Source organism: Mauremys reevesii, linkage group 14 (genome assembly GCF_016161935.1).
Source record: "Mauremys reevesii isolate NIE-2019 linkage group 14, ASM1616193v1, whole genome shotgun sequence".
Classification (NCBI taxonomy): Eukaryota; Metazoa; Chordata; order Testudines; family Geoemydidae; genus Mauremys; species Mauremys reevesii.
This window is the reverse complement of record NC_052636.1, coordinates 8,653,080-8,680,124: the sequence shown is the minus strand read 5'-3', so window position 1 is coordinate 8,680,124 and position 27,045 is coordinate 8,653,080. Positions and strand designations below refer to the sequence as shown.

Here is a 27,045-nt window from a genome sequence, read left to right as displayed (position 1 = left end):
GATCATTGGAGGGGAAAGGGGGGAAATCGCCCCAGATTTTATAGCCCGTGTGAGACACAGAGAGAAAAGGGGCAGAACTGGAGAGAATTTGTATCGGGGGCGAGAGGCAAGTGGCACAAACAGGGACAGGATTCAATTAATCCCCCTCCCCGCTTCCCCCGCCCGTGTCCCACTGACCTTCCCCTCCCTACAACTCCGGCTTCTCCCCTCCCTGCCTGACACCCCCCATCTCCCCCCACACCACAGGGGATCCCCCTGCCAGGCCCCAGTCTCTGCCCCCCAAATCCCACTGGAGCTGAGGCAGCTCTGAGGCTTCTCCCAGGTTCCCCGGGGCAGAGTCACTTTCCTGCCCAGCCCCAGTGCCCCCCCCGGGTCTCTCACTCCCCGGGGGCTCCGTGGGAGGCTGGACACCAGGGATGCAGGACGGCAGGAATGGGGGTGACAGGCCTCCTGTTCCTCAGTCTCACGGCGGGACCCAGGGGGCTCGTCACTCTCCGGCTCGGGAGCGCTGGGAAGACCCGACCGTGGAGGGGCCGTCGCTGGGGTAGGGACGGCCCCGCGCAGGCGCTGAGCACGTCCTTATATCACTTCTGTGGCGGGAAAAGTGCTGAGGAGATGGAACGCTGAGGGCTGGTTTTGGCGGGAAAAACCGGTTTGGACTGGTTTGAGCCTGTCCCCTGATGGTAAACAAGTCCCCTCTCAGAGATGGAGTCCAGGGGTCAATAGTTCATATGCTCCAGATTGGATCTTATTTTAAAGCCAGTGATTTACCTCATAAACATCTTATTAACCAACTAATGGAACATATTGAACAGTTTATACTTCTTACACCTAACAATGAGATAAAAAAACAACAACACAGACAAACCTTGTCGGTAACAGCTAATGTCCTAACTGGGAAATCAGCAGCGGTTTGTAGCGGGGGGAGCGCACAGTCTGAATGTGTATGACCCGACCCCAGCCCCCAGCCCCACATAGCAGTGGGGCTTGGCACTCTCTGTGCATTGGTGTGGTGGCTGAGTGGTTCACCAAGCAGTGACAGTCCAAGGAGGTTCCCTGAGTCAGTCTCACTCCTGAGGAGATTCTGCACCAAAAAACTTCTGTGCACAATATTTTAAAATTCTGCAAATTTTATTTGTCAATAAATAAATGTGGAGGCTCCAGCATGGCAGGGGGGAGCACAGGCTGCTGGATGCACGGAGGTGGGAGATCACCCTGCAGCCCCCACTCTCCTCCAGTGAAACAGACTTGGTGGTGGGGCTGCACCTCTCTGCTGCCTACTTCAGGAGCCCCAAAAAGACTCCCCAGAACTGCTCATGAGGGGCACAAGTGCCTTCCCTTTGCTTCCTCATCAGAAAGTCAGAAAGCCTGAGCAGCTGGCCCCGGGTGATTTGAAAGGGCCCGGGGGCTCCTGCCACCACTACCGGCAGCACAGCGGGACTAAAGTGGATTCCTGTCCACCCTCGTTCCGCACGGCGCACCACTCCCAGAAGCATCTGGCACATCCCTGCAGCCCCCGTGGGGTGTGTCTCTCGCACGCTGCCCCCACCCCAAGTGCCAACTCTGCCATTGGAACTGCGGCACTGGGAGCTGCAGGGGTGGTGCCAGCAGGCAGTGGTGCCAGGAGACCCACGCCCCCCGGGCCTCCTCCATGTAGGAGTTGCTGCCAGATGGGGGTGTGGGTCACTTTCGGGAGCTGCCCAAGATAGGTGCCACACCCCAACCCTCTGCCACAGCCCAGATCTCACACCTCGCCCCGCCCCCAGGAGCTGCCCCACCCCCAACTTGTGCCAGAGCCCCGCCCCCAGGAGCTGCCCCATGTTGGGTCTCTGGGATTTGTTCTCCTGCCTCTTACTTCCCAGCACCCCCTGCTCCCAGCTGCTCCCTTCCTGTGTCTGCAAACACCCCTCGGGGTGGGCTGCAGCCTCCATCTCTGCTCACCTGGGGGTGGGGGAAGGACAAAGAGAGGAGATGGGCCCAGGGTGTGAAAGCAGAATCAGGGGGCAGGGAAACAAGCACTGTTTGGAACGGTGGGTTTTGGCGGGGGGGGGGGGTGATCCAGATGGAGTCAGAAGCAGTTGGGCAGCAGAGGCTCAGGGAAATTGAGGGGAACCCCCTGGGTGTCCCAGTGTTGGCCAGGGTTTGTACAGCACCTAGCGCAATATGGGGTCCCAGAGCTGTAACAAGCTATTTTTACACCCAAGCCAAGAATATAAAATTGCGCCCCCCCCCCCGCTGTGCCACCCATCCCCCCTTGAAATACCCCCCCAGTGCCACCCATCCCTGTAGAAACAACCCCCCCAGCGCTGCCCGCCCCAGAGAAACAAACCCTCCTTCCCCAGCGCTGCCCCACCGAAACAGCTGTGGGCCGAAAAGGAAGGTTTGGGGGAGGGGGGAGGGAGAAGAAATGGCACCCCTAGAGCCCCTGCTGGCTCATTGCTCACCTCTGTGCCCACCTGCCACTTGCCCACCCGCTCGCCCACCTGCTCCCCACTTACCCCCCCCAAGTATAAAGCCTCATTCAAAGCCCCAGGGGGGTCACTATATCACTGCACCCAGCAGTCACTCACTGCAGTACCAAACATTAAACTACTGAAAATGGCGCCCCCCTCTGGCCACCGATGTTTTGGACTAGAAAGCTTTGCCCCAGACATCCCCTTCAGAAGACATCCCCAGACGGGCTGAGGGATCCTGGTGTGATCTCACCTGGCAGCCCCCAAAGTAGGAATTGTGGGGACTAAATGGACAGGGCCCCTCTCTAGCTGAAGCCTGGCAAGGGAGGTACGTGACTCCCACCAGAAGTTAAAATGAAAAGTGAGGGAGGGGAGGCTCTGCTGGACCTGGGCAGCTCTAGATACAGCACCAGGCACGTAGGAGGATTTCCACTCCTGAGCCACGGAAGCAGAAATTGACTTTTCCTTTCCAGATTTAGTTAATGTTCAGAAAGGGAATCTAGCACCTGCCTTCCAGATTTGAACACCTCAACATTCAGGAGTGCTCCAGCTCAGTTTGGGCAGCTGTTACTTCATTTCTCCCAAATCAAATATGCTGATCCACTGTCATTTGCTGTAGAAAAAGTAGGATAAAATTGAGCAAGAAATGCTTCCCAGGGGTTATGAGGACTGGAATTGCAATTTTCAACAGCCATTGCCATTTTGTTTGTTTTTGTTTTATTTGTTTAAAAGGAAGACAGTGATATTGTACTGGCAAATTCCCCATAGAAAGAAAGAGTGGAACAAAAGAATAATAAAGACACCTCAACTTTTCCTCATTTATGGAGGACAGTCTTATAATATGCATCCAGATCTCCTCCAATCACACAACCTGAAAATTGTTCCACTTTACTGCAGCTCTGTAACCATATGGGAACCAATCCTGTCTGTGTTCTGTGCACATCCAAAATTCCTGCTGAATGACCCATCCTGGGAGCAAGTTACCAGTGACCCAGGGCTGGGGTGGAAGAAGAGTGCAGGGGTGTGTCTGTGGGCGGGGAGAGCCCAGGGCTGGGGTGGCAGGGGTGTCGGTGGGGAGCAGTGGGGGGAAAGGGTGGAGCCAAGAGCTGGGGCAGCATAGGGTATGTGGGAGGGATGGGATGGCAAGGGGTGAGGGGGGAGAGCCCAGGGCTGGGTTGGCAGGGGAGTGCGGGGGGGAGGCCAGGGCTGGGGTGGGGGCAGCCAAATATTTTTTTTGCTTGGGACGGTAAAAAACCTAGAGCCGACCCTGCCTCCACGCACTGTGAGGTAGGTAGGAGCGAATCATTATTATTCCTACTTGAAAGAGGGAGAAGCTGAGGCTGAGAAAGGAGAATTGACTTGTCTGAGGTCACACAGCCAGTCAGTGGCAGAGTTGGGAATAGGACCCAAGAGCCCTGATTTTCAAACTAACCATCGGATCTTGAATTTCAGACACTGAATGACCTGAATAAAGTGCTCTCAGATGAGCTCCAGACCAACAACAGTGCACAGGAATTATTCAGCAAGTATTTGAGGAGAACTGCAATGTTAGAGAGAATCATGAACTGCTCAGAGACCATTAATGCAGAGAAGCAGCAAAATTCATCAAACACAGAACTGGTTCTGACTTATTACCTTGGTCTTAAAAGAGAACAACAAGGACCTGAGTCTCCTCCCTGTCAATAACCCCCTGCTCAGCCAATCAGGGTAGAGACTGAGGGCGGGAGGCTGAGGGTTCTCACCAGAGAGCCCAAAGGATGGCCCAGGTCACTGGTGGGGATCACTGCCTGAGCACTATTTCAGCCCCACATTTTTGGGTGGACCTCCCACAGTGGGAGCTGCAGAGCACTCCCCCCCCCACACACACACACAGGTGGCAGTGGGAGGGGAACAGGAGAAAGGACAAAAGAAGCAAGAGACGAAGAGAAAGGAGAGAGGGAGAGATGGAGGAAAAGGTGAAACAAAAAGCACAAACCCCAATGTCTCCAGTGATTCTAAGGGACAAAATCCCAGGTGCGGAATGAAATTCTGCCTCTTTAAGCTCGTGTTTTCCATGCCTAGAATTCAACTGTCACCAGATGGATCCGACTGAACAGGTTTCAAACCTCCAGGAGGCTCTTACCTTCTAAACAGGGATGGCTGTTTTCTAGTAAAATCACTGAAAGGGAAGGAGAAAATTCGAAAGAGGTTCCTCCTGGCGCTCACGTCCGTGAACCCGAATACTCTCTCAGTCCTCAGAGAGAGACCTGGAGAAGGAGACTTGCTGCAGCAAAGCCACAGGGGTCTCTGAGGTTTCCCTGGCCCCTCGCCCCTGTCCTGCCTGGCTGATGTCAGCATCTCTCTGTGAGGTCACCACCTCCCCACCACCTTGGACCAATAGTCTGAGGTCCTGCAAAAGGCCTTTGTGATGTCACTGCCACACCCCTCCCTTGCTGTACTAATGTCCTGCCCCTGGCCAGGCACTTTGGAGGTTTGAGCTACTCCCTGTGGATCACCCCACTCGAGGAGTGTTCGTTCTAGGCAGCAAGCCGGCTAGACAGGGAAGCATCAGACGCTGCTCCCAAAGCTACACTCAGTTTTTCAGATATTAGTCGACTTTATGGCCAGAAGAGACCATTAGAGCATCTAATCTGATCCCCTGCATATCACAGGCCTCCTGTATGACACAATAGCAGGTGAGGGAGGGGGGCTGATGAGGCGAGGGGGCGGGTGAGCTGGCGGCACGGAAGGGGGGGCTGAGGAGGCGAGTGGGGGGGGCTGGTGAGCCGGCAGCAGGGGACTGAGGAGACGAGCTATGAATCAGTGGCTGACCTGTTCTGCTGATCTGGTCTGGCTCCCAGCCCCTCTCCAAGGGTTGCAGCTGTCTGGAGGTGCTGCCTTCCTCAGTCCCACCTCATTCACTCCACAGGGCGACTGATTACAAAGTGAGGAGAAGATTTTATTCTACTTCTAGCAAAAATACATTTTCCTTTTACCTTAATTATACTACCTTAGGGGCCCGCTATAATATATTACCAAGGTTCAATGCCACCGTTTTGGTGGGGCAGTGCTGGGGAATGAGGGTTTGTTTCCATGGAGTGGGTGGCGCTTCGGGGGGATTGTTTCAGGGAGGGGCTCAGTGGCACTGGTGTTCAGTGAGGCCGGGGGGGTTTCATCCCTCAGCTGTTTTCTTTGGAGTAATATTGCCCTCGCTGCTTTACGAGTTGTGCAGGACTGGACTAAACCACAGACTCTGGACTCAGCATTCAAGTATCCTGCAGTCTGAACTTCGCATCTGATACATTCAGTGGTGAGCTGGAGCCGGTTCGCGCGATCCAGTTGTTAAATTTAGCAGCCATTTTAGAACCGGTTGTTCCAGGACAACCAGTTCTATAAGGGCTGCTAAATTTCACAAAAGCTCGGGCCCAAGCTCTCCTGCTCCGCCCCCTTTCTCCTCCCCCTGCCCTGCTTCCCGCGAATCAGATGTTCGCAGGAAGCCTGAACAAGCAGCAGGCAGGCAGGTAAGCTGGGGAGGCGAGGCTCCTGCCGCCCTGGGGTCCGGGCGGCGCAGGCTCCTGCCACCGGTCCGGGGTCCAGGTTGCGGGGGCTCCTGCCGCCAGTCCGGGGCGCGGCGGGGCTCCTGCCGTCCGGGCGGCGCGGGGCCTCCTGCCGGTCCGGCGGCGCGCGCGGGCGGGGGCTCCTGCCGTCCGGGTCCGGGCGGCGGACGCGCGGGGCTCCTGGTGGGGCGCAGCGGGGCTCAGCTCCTGCCCGCGCCCGCCCCAGCCGCAGTTTTAAAAAAAAAAAAAAAGGGGGCATCAAGGAACGGGCAACCGGTTCCCTCTCTGAGGAGGGAACCGGTTGTTATGATTTTGGCAGCTCATCACTGGATACATTCCCTCATTGGCTACCATTGTTTGGCCAGCAGGGAAGTGCTTCTTGTCCAACAAGGCAGCCAGATTGGGATCCGCAGGCATGGAATGGCTCTGAAGGAATCAGATGTTTCTCTCTGCGCTTCATCTAACTTTGGATCCAAATGGTAAAAGACAGTTGTGCCCAATTTAATCATGGCGTCCTTCAGGAGTGTGACCAATGCCACTTAACTAGAGAGCAGCATTCTAAAAATAGTTTACCTGGGCCACAGGTCACCACAGCTTCCATCTCAGGGGTGAAAATCAACCACTAGTACCTGCAATTTCTACCTGAGCTCTTGTCAAATCTTTGACCTTACTTGGAGTAATTTTACACTTCTCTGAGAAGACCAACCGCACAACAGATCAGTAGCGACAGTGAGGTACAACTCCCCCTACTGTGCCCTTTTATTTCTTTAATCTGGTGGCACAGATTTAAATTAGGGACTAAATTCAGGTGCGGTTTAGAATCCCTGTAAGACACCAAATGTCAGGTCTCTATTAAAAATAGGTATCTTTCTGCAGCTATAGCACATTCAACACGGATTTCATTTTCTACACATTTGCAGCATCTCCCAGGGGTGAGCTGAAGAGAAAAGTCACTTCCATGTTTCCCATCTCTACCTAGCTAGGGATTGTATTTGCCAAATAATAGGCAACATGCAGCTAATGGGGAAGGAGATCTCTTCAGGAGCCACTCCCTGCAGGGCCTGGGCCACAACGGCTTTGGGAGCCCAATGCCTGGGCACTTTGTTTAGTTACAAGTTATTTATGAGGGAATCCTCTTCCCAGCCCTTTAGAAAAAATACTGACCTAACCAATTGCACAACAGGGGGACTGGGATGATGATGGGGTAAATCAGAGGGCTTCCCTTATTCCCCATCTTATTCTGTTGTTACAGAGGGTGAAATGACATTTTCCCCATCCCTGCCCTGTTCCTGCTCTCTTATAGTTCAATATATTTTAAATGAGAAAAATGGTAGTATAAATATCTGCTCTGCAGCACAACCTGAACCAACATCAGAGCAACTGGGAATGAAACAACTTCTTCCCCAAGAGTGAACTCGATGACTAAGAATTGCTGTGAAATGGGGGAACAGTATAACCGTGATGCTCAGGGTTTGTTAAGACTAGGGAAAGTGATGGAGTTTAGGTCAGGTCAAGGGGAAAGCTAATGCCAACCCCTGCACCTGGGCTGCATCTGCTCTACAACTGTAATTGTCTTGTTACACCAAGATCACTAACTTGAGCAGCCAACGCCATGTGCAGCCCCAGTGGATGTCAGGCACAGGTAGCTTTAGCCTCAGTGTAGCTTGTTGGAATCAAACCTCTCTCCCCCCACCTGGAGCTGATGAACATTCCTGGCAGGAGGGACACACACTCCTTCGACTCAAAGGAAAGGAGTTGATAGAACAGATCACAGGACTGACCCCAAAGAAGGGTGAGCTGCAAAAGGCAGAAGCAGGTAACTGATCTGGTGGAGCTGAGAGACCATGGTGAAGATGGTGCAAAAATCACTATGTGGGAATTAGCAAATGTGATTAAAAAGAAAAGCTTTCTCCAGCCCTAGTCAAGGGATTTATTACAGTTCTCTCTCATGTGGACTCTCTGATGTCTGATAAGGGCAGAGCGTTGATTGAAGCTTTTCCCGCACTCAGAGCATGTGTAGGGCGTCTCCCCTGTGTGGATTCTCCGATGTCTGATAAGGCGTGAGCTCCGACTGAAGCTTTTCCCACACTCAGAGCACGTGTAGGGCTTCTCCCCTGTGTGGATTCTCCTGTGTGCGCTCAGGGCAAAGCTCTGCTTGAAGCTTTTCCCACACTCAGAGCACGTGTAAGGCGTCTCCCCAGTGTGGATTCTCTCATGTCTGATAAGGTGAGACCTCCGCCCAAAGCTATTCCCGCACTCAGAGCACGTGTAGGGCTTCTCCCCTGTGTGGATTCTCTGATGTGTGATAAGGGCAGAGCTCCCATTGAAGCTTTTCCCGCACTCATGGCACATGTAGCGTCTCTCTTCCAAGTTGATTCTGTTGCGTGGAATAAGGTCTGAGTGGCTACTGTAGTTTTCCTCTGGCCTCTGCTGAGTCTCACAGGCTTTTGTGTTTTCTGGGAGTGCACAACTCCTGGAAACATTCCCTTTGGATCTTCCTGATAACATCCAATGTGGATCTACTTGCACAGTGTCTTCCTGCTGGGGTTTCTCCTCCTCCTTCTCACTCACCATCCCCTCGCTGGATGGGAGACAGAGAGAATCCAGACATAGGTCACTCCCTGTGCCTGAGAAAAAGGGAATGTCAGAGAGAGGAGTGGAAAAAGGGATGAACAAACCAAAATATATGTGGGAGAGATCAAACCTATCAGGAGATCATTTTCCCCAAACCCTTCCACAGAAAAGAGAGGAAGGCATCAGTTCTGGATCCTCATTGCACCATAACTCTCAGGGGAAAGTGAGATCGGGGAGGGACCTGCTGCCAGTTGTCAGTCAGGGTAGGAGGGAAGCCATGAGTGACATCTGCCATAATGATTCCACATCTGCAGGGAACAATCCTGAACTTGGAGAGCTCACAAGGTCTTTGTAGGGCATCCCAAATGTTTCCTGCATTCCTAAGCAGTTGTTGAGTTGTTTAACTGATTCCTCACCTGCGAAGGCAGCTCTTGGGAGCACTTCTTTCTCAGAGCCCTGGAGGTCCGGGACCCACGGCTCTTCCCCTCGTTCCAGCTGCGAGATCACATCAGGTTTGGAAATTGGATACCCTACTGCAGGGAAAGAAAACAAGGGAGGTCAGTGGAATTGGTGGGATACTTGTCACAAAGAATAGTCCATAGTTTTAACCCCCATCTCATTTTTAGGCAGTAACATCTGTAGCCCTCAGGATTCATCTGCTTGCCTGCATCAATATCTCTTTTCTTATAAGTACAGTATTGTGATAGGTTTATTAATTCCTATTACAAATATGTTTGGCTGTACTGCAAGAAACCTACAGGCCAAAAACCTGCATTTTAAGCTAAAGCAAAGTTAGCATAGCAACATCCTGTGCCCTTTTACCCAGAAAAGGAACTGTTTTTCCTATACCCAAATAAAGTGCCTACGCTTAGGTCTAAGACCCTTTACCTAGACCAACAGACAATGAAGAATAGCAAAGGGGATTTTTCAAAGTTGTACTCACAGACTTAACAAGTACCCCACAAGTGCGCAGATACCTGCCATCCACACGCACACACATAGTAGCCTATGGAGTAAGCGTACCCTAACATTTCTATGGGGGAAGACTGAAATTTGGGCATAAGAGGAAGGATTTCCAGCATTTATTTCTATAAAAAGAGGTAACCTACCTCACTATGGTATCCCCGCCCCCACCTTGACCTCCTCCTTCTTCACTACACTTCACCATCTTCACTGGTGAGGCCTCATTTGGAGTACTGTGTCCAGTTTTGGGCCCACACTACAAGAAGGATGTGGAGAAATTGGAGAGAGTCCAGCGGAGGGCAACAAAAATGATTAGGGGGTTGAAGCACATGACTTATGAGGAGAGGCTGAGGGAACTGGGATTGTTTAGTCTGCAGAAGAGAAGAATGAGGGGGGATTTGATAGCTACTTTCAACTACCTGAAAGGGGGTTCCAAGGAGGATGGATCTAGACTGTTCTCAGTGGTTGAAGATGACAGAACAAGGAGTAATGGTCTCAAGTTGCAGAGGGGGAGGTTTAGGTTGGACATTAGGATAAACTTTTTCACTAGTAGGGCGGTGAAGAACTGGAATGGGTTACCTAGGGAGGTAGTGGAATCTCCTTCCTTAGAGGTTTTTAAGGTCAGGCTTGACAAAGCCCTGGCTGGGATGATTTAGTTGGGTTTGGTCCTGCTTTGAGCAGGGGGTTGGACTAGATGACCTCCTGAGGTCCCTTCCAACCCTGAGATTCTATGATTCTATGAACTACGATTCATGCTATCCATCTACAACAGCTATTAACCAGTAATAGACTGCACTTATTTTCTTTTCAAACTTTAAGTTCAAAAGGGACTCGGCTAAGCTTGGTCTCTCTAAATGTTATTTTAGTTTGTGTATCAGATTATTTAGTAGAGCTAAAAAATAAATTCTAAAGTAGCTTTGACAGCTCTTTGCATTCGTTTTCTGCAAGGGTGTGAAACCGGAACCGCCAGAGGTGAGGCCAACACCAATTTATCAAAACGGGTGAATATTAACCAAAGTTTGCAGCACATAATATTGTATCATCATATGTATCTCTTGTAAAACAGGTAGAATTACAGAGTTACAATTGTATTACTGTTATTCAATTTACTCACTATTTCATTGAGTTTAATAAAAAGTCGTTATGACTATATCTGTCTCCGTGTGAGCTTCCTGTCATACCCCGAAAGGTCCCTTTATCAATTCTGTGGAACCCGATTCGAAACACGAACTTTTATCTTCTGATCAAACAAATTGGCGAGCCTAAACCCATATTAATTAATATAAATGATTAAGTATTATTAATTAATTAATATAACTACAAAACAAATTAAAGTTGATTAATCAAATCAACATTACTCACACACCCCAAATAAGACTACGCATCCCAAGGCCATCTTCCTTGGCTCAAAGTGGCCGGAGAGTTACTATTATAACAAATCATATTCACTACCTTAGTGCCTAACGACCAACTAACAGTGGGTCCCCATTGTGCTAGGCAAAGTTCAAACAGAGAACTGTAAATGGCCCATGCTCTGAAGAATTTACCATCTAAATCAGGGGTAGGCAACCTGCGGCAGCGAGCTGATTTTCAGTGGCACTCATACTGCCTGGGTCCTGGCCCCTGGTCCAAGGGGGGGCTCTGCATTTTAATTTAATTTTAAATTAAGCTTCTTAAACATTTTAAAAACCTTATTTACTTTACTTACAACAATAGTTTAGTTCTATATTATAGACTTATAGAAAGAGACCTTCTAAAAACATTAAAATGTGTTACTGGCACACGGAACCTTAAATTAGAGTGAATAAATGAAGACTCAGCACAACACTGCTGAAAGGTTGCCGACCCCTGATCTAAATAGACAAGACAGACACAGAATGGGGGAAGGGCTAGAACCCACTGTTAGAATAGAGATATTCAGGCCTGCCTGTAAAGCCTAGACTTTAAGAACGTAGGGGTATTTTTATCACTTTGTCTAGCTAAGAATCAAAATCAGTCTGCCTGTGAATGGGCCTTCTCTCACTAGGATAGTCTGAGGCCTTGTTCTTAGGCTAAGGCCTTTGGCTCAGCACCAGGGGCAGCCATAAGCTGTGAAGCGAAGGGTCACATCCTGACATCCCAAACCAGTCACACTGAAATAAGGTGCTATTGGGCTGTTAGGAAGACAATCCTGTCCCGATAGCGCCCATCAGCACCAGATAAAGAAACAGATCTTAAGGTGGTTAAAGAAAACTTAGTCTGACAGCAGCCTGTCTGGCAATAAATCCCTTCTCAATGGTTGTGGTTGTGAAACCCTCATTTCTGTATTGTTCTATCTTTATGGCCACCACTTTTACCTTGTTAATCAGTCTGGTTCTCTAATTGTTTCTGTCTGCTGCATAATTAATTTTTCTAGGTGTAAGTTCATTAGGGCAGTGGAATAGGGTGGTTAGAGAATTATGTTTTCAATGTGTTAGAATTGGTTAATTAAATTTCAGTGCACAATGATTGGTTAAGCAAAGGTATCGCTGAGAATATTCCTATATAAAGCTGGAGTCAAACAGGAGGGGGAACAGGGGACACAGGGTAAATGCTCTCACTGACATCAGAGCTGGTAAGAGGGGGTGTAACAGGCCAGTGTGGCTCCCTGCGTCCCCGGAGGAGGGTTGGAGCCCCGGACACGCGGAAGGGGCGGGGCTCCAGAGCAGTGAGCCCGCCCCTCAGAGGGTCAGGCAGCGACCCGAGCATAAAAAGCCGACCACCAGAGCTCAGTCAGAGGCCCAGCCACCGTCGGGAGCTGACCTTGCCCGAGAGGGCTCGGGACTGGGAAGCTGCAGGGGCCCTGGAGCAGTTGCCGTGTAGACTGGCCGGAGCTTCCTCGCTCGCTACTGGGGAGGACCCGCAGGAAGACTTCCCCATGCCACCTACGAGGAGGAACCGGCCGGAGACCTCACCTCTCTCCTTTCTGTTACCCCCGAGGAACCCCTGAGCAGAACTTGGCCGGACTTCCCTGAGGAACTGCCGGACCTACCCCCCAGCCTGGGCTGCAAGGACCCTGTGCTGTTGGACTTCCCGGGAGCAGACGCATACGTGACCAGGTAGGCCCAGAGGGGGAACTGGAAGTGGCTCAGGAGCAGCTGACTTTATCCAGGTCTGCAGGAGTCAACCAATGCCTGATGTCAGTGTGTTACGGTCAGGATCCCCACTGACCATCAGCGGTGGTAAGCCACTGCCCAGGGCCCTAGTCCGGGGGACACAGTGGAGTTTGGGTGGGCCTGCGTCCCCCTGCCACCCCTACTCGTGGGTGGGTGTACTCTCACCCCAGTGCTCAGCTCCCCTTGCACCAGAGTGGCCTGAGCCCTGACTGTTGTTGCCCTGCCCTAACCTAGGGCCTGGGCCCTCATCCTGAACTGTTGCATTGCTGCCCAGCCCCTGCACCAGAGGGCCTGGGCCTGTCCTGGACTGCCTTGTATTTGTGGCCCAGCCCCTGCACCAAAGGGCCCTGGGCCTCCCCCAGCCTCACTGACTTGTATATTGTTGCTCAGCCTTGCCTTGCAGAAGGCCTGGAAGGCCCCTCACTGTCTCTTTGTGTTGTTGCTCAGTGTAAAGGCCGGCGTGGCTCCCCTCCTCCCAAGGGGAGGGTTGGAGCCCCGGACACCCAATGCTTTACAGGGGGACACAGGGTAAAAGCATCAGAGCGGATAAGGGGAACACGTCATTGAAGATCCCAGGCCCCCTGAATCCTCTGGGCGGCCCTGGGTGACAATCATTCCCTTGTCTCTGTCGTGGGTATCTCCATTGATGTAGAGTTACTCCCAGCCAGTCCTTAATGACCCATTCATATCACCCCATGCGACAGCTATGTGAGTCAAAAACACTTCACGTCTCCTGCTCTTTATAATCACAACAATACCAATCACAGCAGGAAACTGAGGTGTGTATTGGCATCATACAAGTATCACCAAAAGTCCCACCTCTATCACACACACACACTGCTCTGGAACAGCCCCTGGAGAGAAAGCAACGCACAGGAACTGGATGTTAGTCCAGCGAACACAGTGGAGGACAAGCTGCAATCCCTCACACCCTGGTCAAAAGGAGAGGCAGGTGGGTCCCTGCCCACATAGAGAGGGGCTGGGCCTGGAGGCCTGACACCTGAGGGGCCATTCTGTGAGCAGACCATGGAGGCAGGTCAAGTTAGCTTCGCTTACTCCCAGAACTGTGACATCGCAAAGCACATTTTGGGGAACTAGGGAAATCCTAGTGACTCAGGTGTAATGGGAGGAGAATTAGAAACTCCCCAGTGGGAGGAGAAGGCTGGGAATTACACACTAACATTCAGGAGCAACAGCCCTCAATTCTTCCGGAAAAGGAGAAGGTCAGGAAACAAGAACTGGGCCATGCACCCCGGCCTCAGGAGAGAGGACAGGCTCAGAGATCCAAGGAGCCTGGAGGGAAGAGGAGCAGCTTGTGGCTGCTGCAGATGGAGAGAGGGGACAAGACTCTCTCAAACTCTCACTCCTGTTGACCCCGACCTGATTTACTGATCTATGAAGCCCAGTCTCACGTCTTGTGGGCAATTTCATACTCGCTGGAGTGTAAGATGTCATGATCAGAGGAATTGCTTATGAGCTTGGACCATCCGTGGAGGGGCAAGGAGGTGAACATAGATAAATAGGTTATTAAGGGCAGAGTCGACACTACAGCCGGGATTGACGGCTCTGAGATCAGATCCAGCCGTGGTCGCATTTGCATTTCTATACGATTTAGTAAACGTGGCCTAAGCTTGCTACAGTTCAGGGCCTTACATTAAGTTGAGGCTTTGTGAGAGTGTGGTTATGCTGAAGTCACCGAGTTTTACCTGAGGTTTGGGTAGAGATTCGGGGTTACAAGGTCTGGAATCCCACCACAGCTCTAGATCCCCAAACCTCTCCTCCCTCCCACTGGACACACCCAGCCTTACTTCACTGCCCGTGCCCTTCCTCCACACTCCCCTCTCCTTCTTCCCATTACTGGCAGCTGGCACCACCTCCGCGCCTTGGGAGACTTCTTTCTGTTCCCTCCATCTCTCATTACCTCCTCCCTCCCTGCTGCCTGGGGCACAGTGTAAGTGGGAGATAAGGGAAAAAGGGGGCAAAAAGAAACTTGTCAAACTTCTGGATGATGAATAAAGTTATTATCTGCTCAGGTTCTTTAGAGACCCCACAGCTTCTAATAACCCAGGGGACCAGTGGACTCCTCACCAGCGAGGTCACACGGGTCCCATATGGATTCTCCTGCATGACATCCCTGTAGAGGAGCTCTCTGAGACAAGGGGTCCAGCAGAGCCCATTCCTCCTTGGTGAAATACACAGCTACCTCCTCGAAGGTCCACTGGCCCCTGAAAGAGCAAGAGTCCAACACTCAGCACCTGCTGCCCCACTCACAGCCCCACTACTCACAGAGACAGCAGCACCAGGTAGGGAAGCTCTGGAGAAGCACATGTTAACAGAGTCCCACCTCACCTTGCCTAGAGCAGGCCAGGAGGCATCGGAGGGTAGAAAGAGAGAGGAACCTTTGTGTCTCCCAGCTGACAGATGGAGGCAGTGGTCTTCACATTTATCACATACCCACTAGCCAGAGCTTGATATAGGAGATGGGGGCTGTCTCTGGACTACGCTGATGGCTCCTGGTAGGAATCCCCAACACTCTCCAAATTAAATATATAGAAGAAAGCGGGAAGTCAATAGTAAAGAATCTAAGTTTGAAGGTCAGAATTGTAGAAAGTTGGCAATGGGAAGCTATCAGAAATCAATGATCAACCAAATGAAAATAAGAAGGAAGTTTTTAAAAGTACAAAATTAATCCCTAACAATGGTAGTGGTACATTACTGATGGAAATGGCAGAATCATCAACAATCATGCAGAAGAGGTAAAAGTGTTCAATAAATATTTCTCTCCTGGATTTGGAGAAAAACAGATGATGTAACTCATATCAAACAAGATGTTCTGCGCTGACAGTCTTTCATTCCAAAAGTAACTCATGAGGATGTTAAACAGTAGCTATTAAAGTTAGATGTGTTTAAATCAGTGGGTCCGAGAACTAGAGTTCTGAAAGACGCTGCTGGAGGAGCGTAGTGGACTGTTAATGTTGATTTTAATAGGACTTGGAACACTTGGGAAATTCCAGAAGACTGGAATAAAGAAGCCCCAATGCTGTGCCAATATTTAAAAACTATCAAAGAGATGACGCAACTAATGACAAGTGTGTCAGTCTGATTGATCGATACTGGGCAAAAGACTGGAGCAGCCCGATACTGGATTTCATTAATAAAGAAAGGAGGGATCAATATAATTAGTATCCATTAAAAAGGTTTAGACACAATAGATCCTATCAAACTAACTGGATATCCTTATTGGATGAGATCAAAAGTTTGGTTGCAGCTAATAGTACTGATGTAATATGCGTGAGGCAGGATGAGTTGCTTCAGCAATAATATTTTGACTAGAATGTACAAAATACACGGCATGGCATTATTAAATAAATAGATTAAAAACTGGGATTTTAAATAGGGAACCATGGTTGAGTGGATTTCTTTCTAGTGGGTTCCTGCAAGGATTGGATCTTATTGGCCCTGCAATGTTTAACATTCTTATCAATGACCTGGAAGAGGAATATAAAATCATCACCTATAACGTTTGCGAAGTTGCCACAAAGATCGGGGATGCGGTAATCTAATGAGAATGTCAGTAGGTTCAGGTTTCAGCATTGGGTCTGGGAAGTTTTCCCAGCCCTGAAGCTAAAGGGTTATTTCCTTGGGTTCCACAAAGAGGAAGTTTCATTCCCTACACTTGTGCCTTGGACATTAGGACTTATCTGACACCCACATATCGGCCTGGCCTGTATATATTCAGCATAGTGGCAGGATTATAGTATGATTAGGACATGAGGCATTTTGTACCAAGATGAGTCATGTGCAGGTGTCACTGGAAAAGATTATGATTTGCACGAATATGATTATCTCCTACTCTGTGTGCATGGATCATGTTTGTATCTGAAGTTATGGATATTGACTCTGTACCTGTCTTTCAAATGTGCTTACTCTTAAGTAACAGCCACAACAGAGCCTTTCAGGTACAAATAATGAAGAAGCCAGACAGTGTTCATGGCTCAGCAAACAAAAAAGACAATGGACTGTGGAAGAGCTTAGCAACTTCCTGTGAATGCACTTCAGCCAGCCTATGAGTTATGGTTACTATGGCTCAGCAGGCCATGCTAGGGCATGTGACCAGACCACATGACAATGAACTTCATTTTGAGTACCTGTCTTTCCCACAAACTGGACTGGGAACTGAGTTTAGAACAAAGGGGTCCTGCCATATGGAAGAAGCTACATAAGGTGGGGTGTGACGTCATCTTCAGCCTCATTCCCGCTAAGAGAACTCCTGGAAACACCTGAGAAACAAAGACTGAACTGAGAGTTCTGGTCCCAGAGGTAAAGGGATTTCTAGCTTGTGTATGGAAACTTAGTGAACTGCTTGTACCATCAGTCAGGTGAGAAATTGCTAATTCAAATTCTATCCATCTAGTATGTTGGAAACTTGAAGTTTGAGTTTCTAGTTTATTTGCTAAGTAATCTGCTTTGGTTGTTTGCTAACACTTATCGCTGGGAAATTGGCTGTGCCGTCTTCTCTCTCTCCTTGGAGTGGCTGAGGTTAAAGCACTCAGGTAGCAGCTTAGTGTTGGCTTCATGGCGCCTACCTGCTGTGTCGTGTTGGGTGATAACAGGGCCTGCAGAGAGGATGGCTGAATCTCAGCCAGCAAAGCAGTGAGAGAAGGGCCAGCCCAGCTTGAGGTTAGAGAGGCACAGTGGTTCCCAGAAGCCCCCAGACTGCACCCCGGGTGACAGCCCATCACACCCTAGAGTACACAAGTCTCAGCAGATTTGTCACATCCTGTCCCCTCACCTTTCTCCGCCTGAAGATATTTCCTGCCTCCCACCACCTCTAACCCAGCTGCCACCAGTGGTGAGCTCCAGCCGAGTCGCAGGAACTTGATTTGTTAAATTTAGAAGCCTTTTAGAACTGATTGTTCCAGGACAACCAGTTCTAAAAGCACTAAATTTAACAAAAACTCGAGCAGCTGTTCACCAGCCCGGCAGCCCCAGCTCACCTCCCCCTCTTCTCTGAACGCTCCGCCCTCCTCCTCCTCCCCCTCCCCTGCTTCCCGCAAATCAAATGTTTGTGGGCAGCCTGAAACAAGCAGCAGGCAGGTAAGCCAGGCCAGGGGGGCGGACGGCCTGCGCAACGCAGCCCAGTCCGCTCACCTGAGCGGCTCCCCTGGCTGACCGAGCGCCCAGCCGGCAGGTCCTGGCCAAGCACCTGGCTCAGGCTGGTCCCGAGCCCGGCGGCTCGATCCAGCCCAGCACCAGGATCTGCAGCACCAGTCCCGCGGCTGAGCGGCTCCAGCACAGAGCAACGGGGGAGTGGTCCTGTGAGGTGCCAGTCGCCCAGTCCCGGCAGAGCTGGCACGCTGGTCCCGGCCGAGCGCTCCAGCCCATGGATCGGGAAGTCGGATCCTGTGGCGCCAGTTGTGGTCCTGGCCCCAGGCAGTGTGGTAAGGGGGTAGAGGAACACTGGAGAGGAGTGTTCGGTGGAGTTGTGGGGGCTGGATAGGGGTGGTCAGAGGAGCTGGGTACAAGGGGTTGAATGGGGGCAAGGGTCCTGGGGGCAGTCAGGGAAGGAGCAGGGAGTTGGATGTAAAGTGCTGGGGGCAGCCAGGGACAGAGAGAAGGGGTGGTTGGATGGGGCAGAGGTTCCAGGGGGCATCAAGAATGAGGAGGAGGGGTTTGATGGGGCGGCAGGGGCAGTCAGGGGACAGGGGAAGGGGATGGGTCAGGGGTCCTGGGGGTGTCAAGGAGCATGGGGTGTTGGATGGGGCATGACCCGCTTGGGGGGCATGACCCTCTCGTGAGTGAGGAGGGAACCTGTTGTTAATATTTTGGCAGCTCATCACTGGCTCCACCCTCTGTACATTTACTGAATTCTCTCACCTCCAAGCAGAAGCCCACTCACCAGCTCCCTGAGAAGTCGCCTTACCTGAGCCAGCTCCATTGCAGCCATTTCCCTTCACTCCTGGGAGGATGGGATGATTTGGGGCAAAACGTGGCAGCAGGCCAGCTAATCTGTGAAGCCTGTTTCAGGGCGGAAGGGCAATGTGAGAGAATTCAGACAGGAGTTTCTGTCCTTTCCAGCACCATGTCGATTCCCCCCAAGCATTGTTCCCTGCTAATGGACACTCTAGGTTCTGCCCATAGCCATAAGCACAGAGTGACCGTATCCCAGTACAGGCCTAGCCCCTCCTGCTCAGGGTGTGACCTCTGACACATGAGTGAAACCCTCCCAGCAGCAGAGTCTCTCTCTTACACTTATCAAGTTCTTATGAGCTTGGGCGATACCAAGCTGGGAGAGGGTTGCAAGGACTTTGAGGATAGAAACTGAAGAATTCAAAATAGTCTGGACAAACTGGAGAAATGGTCTGGAAGTAAATGGCATGAAATTCAGTAAGGACAAATGCATAGTACATCGCTTTGTAGGAAGGATCAATCAGTTGCACACATACAAAATGGGAAATAACTGCCTAGGAAGGAGCGCTGTTAGAGAAGGGATCTGAGAGTCCTAGTGGATGACAAGCTAAATAGGAGTCAACAGTGTTGCAAAAAAGCAGAAGTATCATTTTTGGGATGTATTAGCAGCAGTATTGTAAGACACAAGACACGAGAAGAAATTCTTCTGCGCTTGACTCCACTGGATTAGGTCTCAAGCTGGAGTAAGTGTGTCCAGGTTCTGGGAGCCACTTTTCAAGAAGAGATGTGGACAAATTAGAGAGAAGTCCAGAGAAGAGCAACAAAAATGACTAAAGATCGGAAAACACATGACCTATGAGGAAGATTGAAAAAAGGCTGGGGAAGACTCAGAGGACAGATACCACAGTTTTCAAGTACATAAAAGGTTGTTACAAGATGCCGGAGAAAAATTGTTCTTCTTAACCTCTGAGGATAGGACAAGGAAGCAATGGGCTTAAATAGAATTACAGCAAGGGCGGTTTAGGATGGAGATTAGGAAAAAACCTCCTGTCAGGGTGGTTAAGCACTGGAATAAATTGCCCAGGAGCTTGTGGAATCTCCATCACTGGGGATGTTTAAGAGCAGGCTGGACAAACACCTGTCAGGGATTGTCTAGATAATACTGAGTCCTGCTTTGAGTGCAGGGGACTGGGCCTAGATGACCTCTAAAGTCCCTTCCAGTTCTATGGATTCTAAGAACCAAAGGCCAGAGAGAGGCAGAATCAAAGGAGTCACTCTGGGGATTCTCTCCTGTCACTGTCATCCTGAAGGGGCAGCTCTCTCAGGTTAACTAAGTTGTTTGATGCTCCAGCCTTTATCCAGTCTCCTGGCTTGGTGCCCCTTTCATGGGCTGGGCCTAGTTTTGTTGCCTTTGGGGGAAGCGTGACCCCAGGGGCTCTGAGACTGGGCCTTCTTGCCTCAGCACATCTTGTTCCTTTCTGTGGCTCCCAGTGAAGTCCCAATGAGTAGATACTCCTGATAGAGACTGTGAACACAAGAACATAAGAGCACACCCATAAATGCATCAGACCAATGGTCCATCTAGCTCAGTGGCCAATGCCAGATGCTTCAGAGGGAACTAACAGAACAGGGAACCATCAAGTGATCCACCCCATCACCCCATTCCCAGCTCTACAGCAGAGCAGAGGCTAAAGACACCATCCCTGCCCAGCCTGCCTGTGTAATTGCACCAGATGAGGTGTTAGCTCTTGCAAAAGCCTCCATGTCTTCATTGAGACAGGGGACAAACGCCAGATCGCTGGAATCAGTCTGACTCACCTGGTTGTGTGTATTAGGTATTAGGATTATAAGGAAATGCGCTTACACTTTATTGAATGCTTGTGAGTTGCTGCCTGGGTTAATATCTGAGCTAGTTGCATTGTGGCTCTGTAAATCACCAGACAGGAGAGACTTTACCTAGGTGAAGTGCTGACTGGCAACCAAATGCATTACACCTGCCTGGCAGGAAAGGTTCATCAACACCAGATAGACTATTATGGGACGTGAAAGACGACAAGGACTGTTGTTGTGTCTTTCACTTCCCATTATTAAAAAGCTGACTTTGCAGCTCAGAGCACATGGCAGGAAGAGGATAAAAACCCCATACAGAAGGAACTGATTATCTAGCCATGCTGCTTGGACTCGGGGCGGGGCGGGGAGTTTCTAGGCATAAGCACGAGAGATCCCCAGCTGATTAGCCTGGGTTGGTCCTAAGAACATGCAGAGCTTGCCTGTTATAGAAGCTTCTATTACCTTTTTGAAATTTAAGACTGTAACTCGTCTGCATCTATACGGATTACCTAAAAAGCTTTAACTTCGTAAACAACTCTCCTTTCCTTTCAAATAATTCTTAATACAGGTTATGACAGGACTGGCTACAACTGTTGTCTTTGTTGCGAGATCTGAAGATTCAATTGACACTCAGTAAGTGACTGGCCCTTTGGCATGATGGGTCAGGAAGCAATTGACAAAGCCCTGGCTGGGATGATTTAGTTGGGGATTGGTCCTGCTTTGAGCAGGAGTTGGACTAGACACCTCCTGAGGTTTCACCTTCCAGCCCTGAGATTCTATGATTCTATGACTGGCAGTAGCCTGAACGACTGCTGTGATTCGTGGGGTAAGACAGTGGTTCTCAACCAGGGTCCTGGGCCCCCTGGGGCCTCTTAGCAGATTTCAGGGCAGGCCAAGCAAAGGGCAGCATTAGACTACGCTGAGGCCCAGGGCAGAAAAGCTCCAGTCCCAGCGCATGGGGCTGCAAGTCCAGGGCCCTGAGCCCCACCACCCGGGGCTGAAGCCAAAGCCTGAGCAGTATGTATGGCTTTGCCCGGGGCCCTGTGGCACAGTGCCCAGAGGAAGAAAGTGCCCCTGAGGAGCGCAGCCAGAGAGGGCTGAGCCCTGACACACGACTGGCTCAGAGGGTCTCTGCAGTCAGGAAGGGCCTCGCAGCGCAGGGAAGCCTGGCAGCCAGTGGCTGGAGGGTGAAGAGGTTTAAGGGATGCGATTGTTTAGGGAAGAAGCGTCTGGGACTGGATAACCTGGGGCTGGGCACTCGCCATAGGGGACACTTGCTCCTCCTGTGCCCTTTCCACCCTCTTGCCAGTCGAGAATGACCACCTGTCCCCCCACCCCAGCGGCAGCCGTGTCTCAGGACTCTCCCCAGTTGCACCCACTAACTCTCACTCCCATTTGAGGTATAGCTCAGGGCAACAAATTCCCACCAAGATAGACCAAGCTGGCTAATGCCTGTTCTGGTGCCACAGGAGCCTCTGGTGGGTGAAGCATAGAACTGTGCACTGCTCCAGGCAGAACGATATCTTCTTCAAGCCAAAAAGAAATTATGCGCTGGAGCGTGAATTCTGCAATGCGTCACATAGTGATTGCAGAATTCCCACCTGAGTAACTCACACCTGGCACAAACACAACCTGCTCCACTCCATCTCTTCTCCCTATGTGTCGAGTACCAGAGCTGCTGCTGTCATTAATGCACACAGGCTTTCTCACTCCCGTTAAGCGCTGGCAAGACCCAATCCAGTGATAGGACTGAACCCTTATTTTCCTATCACATGGGACAGTCTCAGCTGAGGGGGAGGTGAGATGGGGAGGGGGTTAAAGGGGAAAAGTTGTTGTACCCATGTTGGTCCCAGGATAGCAAAGAGGTATATTTAATTGGTTCTAAAACAATTCCACCTCCCACCTTGTCTGTCCAAGAGATCTGAAAGTGGCAGGAGGGAGACAAACAGGAAGACAGAGCTCAGGACTCTAAACCAAACATTTCAAACCCTGGAAGAAACTACATTTCCACTTCTGCCCCTGGGGTATGTTTGTATCATCTCTATGAGGACCACCCCATTCCCCTCACAGCAGCAACGGGAGACTGCAGCCAGCCCCAGATGGTCTTTCCCAATCCTGGGATGTTTGTTGTGACAAAGTTTGTGTGTAGTGGGTGCACTGGCTGGGGACAGCGGACTGATGTGCAGATTGGGAAGTCAGCGTGAGCTCTAGCACAGCTTGGGGGCTGTGGGGCAGGGGAGCAGTTCTGGAGCTGGGCCTCTGTCCTCTCTAGCTTCTGCATGGCAGATGGCTCTGGCAGCATCAAGTGGGTCCATCACTGCAGGGGAAGGTGGAGTAGTGTCTGAGATCAGGGTGAGAACAGGGGTGGAGGGTCTATGCCCAAGAATGGGGATGGAATTCACCTCACCACCCCTCTGCAGAGCTCAAGCAACTTAGGGCTTTATCCAGTGAAGTGAAATTCACTCTGGGTGACTTTGAGTCAGCCATTGCTGAAAGATCCTTAGCCTTCTCGGTTCCACACTGGCCACAGGAGTTGACTAGTTCTCCTCCCCAGACTGCTGGGGCAGCCAGTGATAATTAGTGATTTATGGGAATTAGAAGATGAAAATTCACTAAGAACAATGATATTTGTGTGTTTTATTATTAAATCCCAGACACCCACCAAACCCTGTGCTCCCTTCCGATGAGCTATAAAATATCTAAGGGACTCAAGCTACTGATCCTGCAGTCAGTTCCTGCCCTTCCCCACTTTCTAAAACAGCACTTTTAAGAACAGGGTCAGGGGAAACATGTAAATGCTTTGAACCAAATTCCAGAAGCTGCTGAGCATGGAGAAGTTAAAGATGAAACCAAGGTTCCGTCTCTCCAAGTACCTGGGCCCCTAGTTGCAAAATAACAGACACTCCCCAGGAATCCTGAAATGGCCACTTCATAGCTGATAAAATGTTGTTGATCTGTTCACTTCAGGGAATTACCACTAAGAGAAACAACCCAGCGACGGTGATATCCTGAGGAAAGATCTCATGTCTTTAGATCATACAGATTTGTAACCTGGAACTTTATACACTAAAATGCCTAATTCGTAGCCCTACGGCAATTGCCTGGTGTCCTACAGGGCAGAATTAAGGTTGGTGCCTTAGTTGTAATTTCCATCCCCTAGCATGTGCAGTGCTGGTAAGTGGGTTTGACAAAATTCATTGCATCTATTTCTTTCTTTTAATTTCAATAGATAGCAATATTTATTTTTAAGCTCCTTTTTCAATGTTTACACAATTTCAATGTTCAGAGCTGTAGGAAGTTATGGGGGTGCGTCAGACAACAATTATTTAATAACAGTAACTGTTGAGATTTCAAAAGCCACGATCATATAACTGTTCAAAGAGAAATTGTCAATCTCATACCAAAATATACAGTGTAAATAGCCTTAAATCAAACTCCACTTTCTCCAGGAAGCATTTCTGTATATTACCTATATAAATATTTTCATGTGTGTGTGTACAGTGAAATTAACATTTGCTGCAAGTTTATTCCACTAAAAATCCAATCCTTTTCAAGCATAATTTTAAGTAATGAAGTACTTGAATTCTTTCCACTTCCTAGACTGCAATGTTTCACTTCAGGAGAATTACACCCTCCCTGTCCATGTATTTTACTCTCAGTAATTGTAACCCCTCGTGATGTACCGCTCCTGTCTGGGAGTTCTGCTGGAAGCCAGTGGCATTATGGATCAGGTGACACACTGAGATGAGCAGAGACACGTATGGGGAGGGTGGAGGATGAGGGATAACATGGAGGCTACAGTAAGAGCAAATTGCTCAAGCGCTCTATGAAGCCTCTCTCTCCCACCTCCCAGAGTCAGTAATTCTGAATCGTTTCCCTGAAATCTAAATGGCCCCAGTATGAGAGAGAGTGATCTCGCAAGGTACCTTAGGAGCTGCATACCAACCCCTGCCTGTATGAGGTGAGGGTGAGAAAGAATTGCAGTAGAAATGGGTTAGGCTGGGAGAGGGCACAGCTGATGTGGGACTGGGAGCTGAGTTGACCAAGAGGCCAGAACTCATGGGGAGTTGGGAGAACAAGTCAACAGAATGACGGGGTAGAGGCACTTCTGTGTATTTTCCCCATTAACCATTCTGCCATGTATTTAATTTAGAAACTTTTCATTCACATCTAAACACCTTGGAGCTAAGCTGGGTTGATGCATTTCTACTTACAGTGGTACAGTTGTAATTAGGTGTAATCAGATGCTCATGCAGCTTTCAGCGACAAAGGCAATAATGGGTGTGCTTCCATTCATTAACCTGACTGTGTGCTGTGCATCGCTTTGAAAAAGATGCTGTGAGAATGTCAAATTTTAGGCCAGTAAGGAAAATGGTAAGTAGGTGTCAGTTCATTTCTCATGCCGCTTTCTCTCCTAATTTTAATGTCAGTTTTGAATCAGCATTAATACCATGTTGTTTTAACAGCAGTAGTAGGTCCATTTGTATAATTGTTTGCCAAGATTTCATTGGATATTGTGACCCAGCCGTCTTCACCTTTTTATTTTCAGATTCCTAAATACACCCCAGCGCACCTCTCTGACAGACTGCAGGCCCTGGCCGATGACATGCTCCCTTAGAGAGCAAACACCCTAACTTGAGCAACCTTTCGCCCTCAAATGCGCATTTGGCTCTTTGGCGTTAGCTTTATCCATACCAGAAAATGCTGTAGGAACCTGGTCATTACAATATTACATGCAGACTAGGTACCGTTCTACCAGCTCTGGGGCCAACATTCAAAATGGTTCTGTTTGTTTATCTTTCATTCAAAAGCTTTGCAATTCTAGATCCCATTTAAAAACTGCGTGAAATAACTGAAGCAAGTTCGAGAAGAGAGCGACATTGTTTAGGCATAGGTGGGGGTAAGAACAATAAATGGAAAGAACTGACTATGCAAAGGAACGCCATGAACTATCAGAGCCCAGACCCCGCCCAACTAGACCACACCCCAGCCAGGCATATCAAGCTGGGTCCCTGAAAATACGCCCAGCCACGTCTGGCAGTGGCAGCGCTCGCGTGTTCCAGGCAGAGCTACGGTGTGTCACACGTCTGCTCTGCTGCACCAGCGTGCTGCTTTGCAGTGCCCAGAGAACAGAGCCACGGCCACAGGAGGCAGAGACATGGACTCCTACAAACACAATCCCATATACACCTCCAATGCCGCATCCCCACCTCCCACACTGTCTGCCATCCCTCCCCACCTCCACATGGCCATTCTCAGCCTACTGCTAACACTTCCTCTCAGCCTTCAGCACTATAAATAAATAAAACATGAGTGTTACAAAGGTAGATTGTGCAGAGAAACCTGATCTGGACGTCAGTAAGGCTTTTGATACAGTTCCCATGAAACTATTTATTAAATTGGAGACTATGGGGTTAATATGAGAACCAGAAAAGTCAATAAAGAATTGGTTGAAGGGGAGTCTACAAGGGTCATATTGAAGGGTGAGTTGTCAGGCTGGTGGGAGTTACTAGTGCAGTTCCTCGGATCAGTCTTGGGACCAATCTTACTCAACACTTTTATTAGTGATCTTGGCACAAGAAGTGGGAGTGGGACACAGAGCCGAGGATTGCCAATACTGAGGAGGAGGACAGGAAAATCATACAAGAAAAGCTGCATGTCCTTGAAAGCTGGAGTAATTGAAATGGGATGAAAATCAATAGTGAACAAATTCGACATCTAGAAAGTTAGTCCCCAAGTGCAAAATTTTGCAATAAGCTGGGGGTTTGTCAATTGGAAGTGACAGAGGAGGAGACTGGTTGATCACAGGATAATTATGAGCTGCCAATGTGATGCAGCCGTGAAATGGGTTAATGCAGTCCTAGGATACATCAGGTGAGGGATTTCCAGCAGACACATAGAATCATAGATTATTAGGGTTGGAAGGGACCTCAGTAGATCATCTAGTCCAACCCCCTGCTCAAAGCAGGATCAATCCCGACAGATTTTGCCCTAGATCTCTAAATGGCCCTCAAGGTTGATCTCACAACCCTGGGTTTAGCAGGCCAGTGCTAAAACCACTGAGCTATACATGAAAGGGTCAGTACTGTTATACAAGGCACCGATGAGACCTCATCTGACATACACCTCTACCTTCTGGCCTTAAAGTCTGTGAGTCTATAAGCTGTGCTTTGTGTTGCACAGACACTGATGGAGATCAGGGCCCCATCGTGCAGCACATGGCAGAGAACCTGACTGAGATCAGCAGCCCCATTCTGCTGGGCACGGCACAGACAGAGAGGACAGTCCTTGCCCCAAAGAGATCACAATCCAAGTAAACAATGGGGAGGAGGAAAACAGAGAGGGGCTGACTTCCCAGCTTTAGGTCACCAAGCAGGTCAGGGACAGAGCCAGGAACAAATCCCGGTAACGCCAGAGCCACATCACCCGCAGCTTGGGAAGGTCCTCAGACCCCATTGTATTAGGGCTGCAGAAAGAGGTGGTTTGCCCATGGATGCACAGGCTGTCTCTGGCAGGCAGCTCAGCTGTGGTCCCTGCACACAGCTGGGTGTGTGGGTCATGGGTCAGGAGGAAGTCAGTGTCCAGCCCTGTGGGGCCGTGCTCCTGGCTCATACCTCCAACACTCACTGCTGCCCCTCCCTTACC

The 27,045-nt window shown here is 49.9% G+C and overlaps 1 protein-coding gene across 1 annotated transcript in view; it reads right to left on the bottom strand.

Moving 5' to 3' along the window:
* The window catches only part of LOC120381409 (zinc finger protein 850-like), a gene marked incomplete at both ends in the record, with an annotated part of 53,460 nt that overhangs the window by 8,508 nt on the left and 17,907 nt on the right, over positions 1–27,045 (bottom strand). The window contains one exon of the mRNA XM_039499598.1: positions 7,946–8,347. Coding sequence (XP_039355532.1) covers positions 7,946–8,347 — 402 coding nt within the window. The remainder of the gene's footprint in view (positions 1–7,945; positions 8,348–27,045) is intronic.